We start from the raw sequence: 3,950 nt of genomic DNA on the forward strand, positions 1-3,950 counted from the left end.
ATTAAGGCTCATATATGTGAGAGCCCAGCAGGAAAAATTATGCTGAGGGGAAACCAGCATGGGTTCATAGCAGGTAGATCATGCCTGACTAATCTAGTCTCTTTTTATGACCAGGTTACAAAACACCTCAACACAGGAGTAGGGGTTGATATCGTTTACTTAGACTTCAGGAAGGCCTTCGATATGGTATCCCATCCCATACTGGTGAACAAGTTAAGAGGCTGTGACTTGGATGATTACACAGTCCAGTGGGTGGCAAATTGACTAGAGGGTCGTACCCAGAGAGTGGTAGTGGATGGGTTGGTATCGACCTGGAAGGGAGTGGGTAGTGGGGTCCTGCAGGGCTCGGTCCTTGGACCAATACTCTTCAATGTCTTCATCAGTGACTTGGACAAGGGAGTGAAGTGTACTGTATTCAAGTTTGCAGATGATACAAAACTGTGGGGAGAAGTGGACATACCAGAGGACAGGGAAAAACTATAGGCAGACCTGGACAGGTTGGACAAATGGGCAGAAAACAATAGAATGTGATTTAACAAGGAGAAATGCAAAGTGCTGCACCTAGGGAGGAAAAATGTACAGCACACCTGCTGCCTAGGAAATGACCTACTCAATAGCACAGAAGCAGAAAGGGATCTTGGAGTCCTAGTGGACTCCAAGATGAACATGGGTCGTCAGTGTGACAAAGTCATCAGAAAAGGTAACTGCACTTTATCATGCATCAGAAGATGCATGACAAACAGAACCAAGGAGGTGATACTTCCCCTCTATTGGGCGCTGGTCAGACCGCAGTTGGAGTACTGCGTGCAGTTTTGGGTGCCACACTTCAAGAGGGATGTGGATAACCTGGAGAGGGTCCAGAGAAGGGCCACTCATATGATTAAAGGCTTGCAGGCCAAGCCCTACGAGGAGATACTAAGGCACCTGGACCTCTTCAGCTTCCACAAAAGAAGGTTGAGAGGTGACCTTGTGGCTGCCTATAAATTCATCGCAGGGGCGCAGAAGGGAATAGGCAAGGCTCTACTCGCCAAGGCGCCCCTGGGGGTCACAAGAAATAATGGCCATAAGCTAGCAGAGAGCAGATTTAGACTGGACATTAGGAGGAACTTCTTCACAGTGAGAGTGGCCAAGGTCTGGAATGGGTTCCCAAGGGAGGTGGTGCTCTCCCCTACCCTGGGGGTCTTCAAGAGGAGGTTGGATGGGCATCTGGCTGGGGTCATCTGAACCCAGCACTTTCCTGTCCCTGCAGGGGGTCAGACTCGATGATCTATTGAGGTCCCTTCCAACCCTAACATCTATGAATCTATGAAGGATCATTCCTTTCTAAACCACACCAGGGAAATAATTCCCTAACCTAAAAACTTCAGCAATGGAAATTCTACAACCTTTCTGTACAATGTTCTACACTCTTTAATCATGTTTGTAGTTTGAAAGTTCATCTTAATATCTAACCAAGTGGCAAGTTAAGCCCATTATTTCTTTTCCTGCCTACAGGTGACACAAGAATTTTGAGTAACGTTTGCCCCTCAAGCGCTTCAGCATCCTCTTCATAATGACTTTTTGTGTTAGAAGATGATCTCTTCTCTAAAATAAATAATCACTAGTTTTCCACCTGTCCTGGTGGACAGAGATGCCCTATTAAGCAAAAATCCATCTTAAATGTAACAAGTCAATTAAAAGTGATCTAGTTCTTCACAATCAACCAGAAAGTGCAAATAAATGTTTAAGGGAAGAGGAAGTTAAGAGCTGCCATTGCTCCTACCAATGGCACAACTAATTAGAGGAAACTTCTATTAAAAAAAGCCTGTACCTGAAAACTTGTCTAACATCCCTCAAAACAATACAGTTGGTCCAATACAAGATATCACAAACAATCCTTCCATTTTGCATATTTCCTGGATCATCATACCTGCAACAATATTTCAAGCCTACTACAATAAAAGGGGCCTTAATGATCTAATGCAAGTAGGTGTCTCTTATCATCAGGGATCCTGATTTTCTCTGATTTAAAAAAATCCCTAATTTCTAGTTTTAAAAAAAAGTAACCCAAATCCACATTTTTCCACGATTTAAATGAAACACCACAGACAGACAGACAGACAGACAGATAGACAGATAGATATAGATGTTTCATTTTAAGCACAACAAATTTGGATTTGGGGTTACTTTTTTTAACTGAAAATTGGGGATTTTTTTTTAAATCAGAGAAAACAAGGATCCCTGCTCATCATCTGTAACAAATGGGTTTGACTTATCTATACAAGCTGAAACATTAAAGGGGAGAAAAGAACATAAAGTCAGCTGTGTGTCATTTCTCCAGTGTGGTCAGGGCTGTAGTGCACCTGCATACATTTTGCTGGTTTCAGTCCAGCTGGAGCTTGTGGTCTCAATCCAGACATTTCTGGGTTCTGTTCACTAGTACTGCCTCCATGTAGTTAGTGGTCAAGCATGCTGTATGGACTTACGAGTAGCCAAAGCCTGGTAGAAGAAATAAATAATTAATATAAATGGGGCTTCTTTCACTGTTTTTTGTTTGATACAGAAACAAACCATCCCAAAGGATTAAATTCAAGAAATAAAATGGCAATATGGACCAGCATGATGTAGTGTAGGCATTTTGCTTGTTTTGTTTCATTTTATTTTGTTGTGGTTAGTTCTTATACAGTTTTAACATCATATGGTGTGCAGTAATAAAGATGACAAAGGGTATGCTTTGGTAGGCCTATACCTAGGATAGGCAATTATTTTGGCTGGAGGGCCATTTAATCAGTTTTGGTGTGCTAATGAGGGTCACAAGGGTATCCTTGCCCCTTGACATGTTCCCTGCCTCCTGGTCACCATCTTGGGACCAGAAATCCTGCTCCTAACCTCTGACAGCTCCAGCCAGAGCTTCATGCAGCAGCAAGGAGCACAGCCAGGCCAACCTGCCTCTTGTGCAGGGCTCCTAGAAGCACATTTACAGCTCCAGCACTTGTGCGCCCCCAACCGAAGCTCCATGCGATGGAGCCAGTTGCCTTTCCCATTCCCTGCCACTATATGCAGGTCCCAGGACTCTGCCAGGAAGCAGGGGGTGGGGAAGGCAGCCAGCTCCATCATGTGGGGCTTCCCTCAGTGGTGCATGAGTGCCAGGAGCTGCATGTGTGCCACTAGAAGCCCCACACAATAGAGGTGGGCTGGCCTGGCTGCACTCCTTCCCACCACGTGCAGCTCTGGGTGGATCCACTCACTGCTGGGTGACAGCACCTGCACAAGCCACGAGCTCCCCAAGGGCCCACCGCCTGCTTCTGCTTCTGCTAGCTGCGGAGGCTGTGTGCCAGAGGGGGAGTGGGGGGAGGGGAGAGTGTGTGGGGAGGTCTCTGCACTCCCCCACCCCCCTCACACTCACACCCTGCCCACCCAAGTTCTGTGTTCCCACAACCCCACTGGGTGCAGGCTCCACGGTCCCACGCTCCCTGCCCAACTGCAGCTCCCCCACCACCTCCATCGCTTCCCTAAAAGTAACCCCAAATCCATATTTTTTGTGATTAAAATGAAACACCACATTATATATATGTATGTATATGTATGTGTGTGTGTGTGTGTGTGTATACACACGTGTATGCATGTGTGTGTATGTATATGCATGTGTGTGTATATATATATGTATATGTGTGTGTATATATATGTATATGTATTAGTTGTGTTTCATTTAAATCATGGGAAAATGTGGATTTTGGGTTACTTTATTTAAAGCAAAAATTGGGACTTTTTTTTTAAAATCGGAGAAAATCAAGATCCCTGGTAATCAATCAATTTAATTTTAATGTAGTCTTCCTTGAAGCTTTTGAAGTTCTCGTTACACCCCAGCCAAATAAATCTCCAGAAAAGAAAAGGTTTACATGCTTGATGTCTTAGGAAAATATAATCAGAAAAAGAGACTGCCTCCTCCCTACCACCACCACCACCCGCTC

At 44.7% G+C, this 3,950-nt stretch overlaps 1 protein-coding gene across 1 annotated transcript in view; it reads right to left on the minus strand.

The window, feature by feature from the left end:
• The window catches only part of LOC109303345 (interleukin-1 receptor type 2-like), a 50,843-nt gene that overhangs the window by 36,257 nt on the left and 10,636 nt on the right, over nucleotides 1-3,950 (minus strand). Inside the window, exon 2 of the mRNA XM_019525551.1 lies at nucleotides 2,351-2,478. Within this exon, the coding sequence (XP_019381096.1) occupies nucleotides 2,351-2,352 (2 nt within the window). The 5' untranslated portion in view covers nucleotides 2,353-2,478. The remainder of the gene's footprint in view (nucleotides 1-2,350; nucleotides 2,479-3,950) is intronic.

The sequence above is a fragment of the Gavialis gangeticus genome, unplaced genomic scaffold, assembly GCF_001723915.1.
Source record: "Gavialis gangeticus isolate Ggan-Ray unplaced genomic scaffold, GavGan_comp1, whole genome shotgun sequence".
NCBI classification, from domain to species: domain Eukaryota; kingdom Metazoa; phylum Chordata; order Crocodylia; family Gavialidae; genus Gavialis; species Gavialis gangeticus.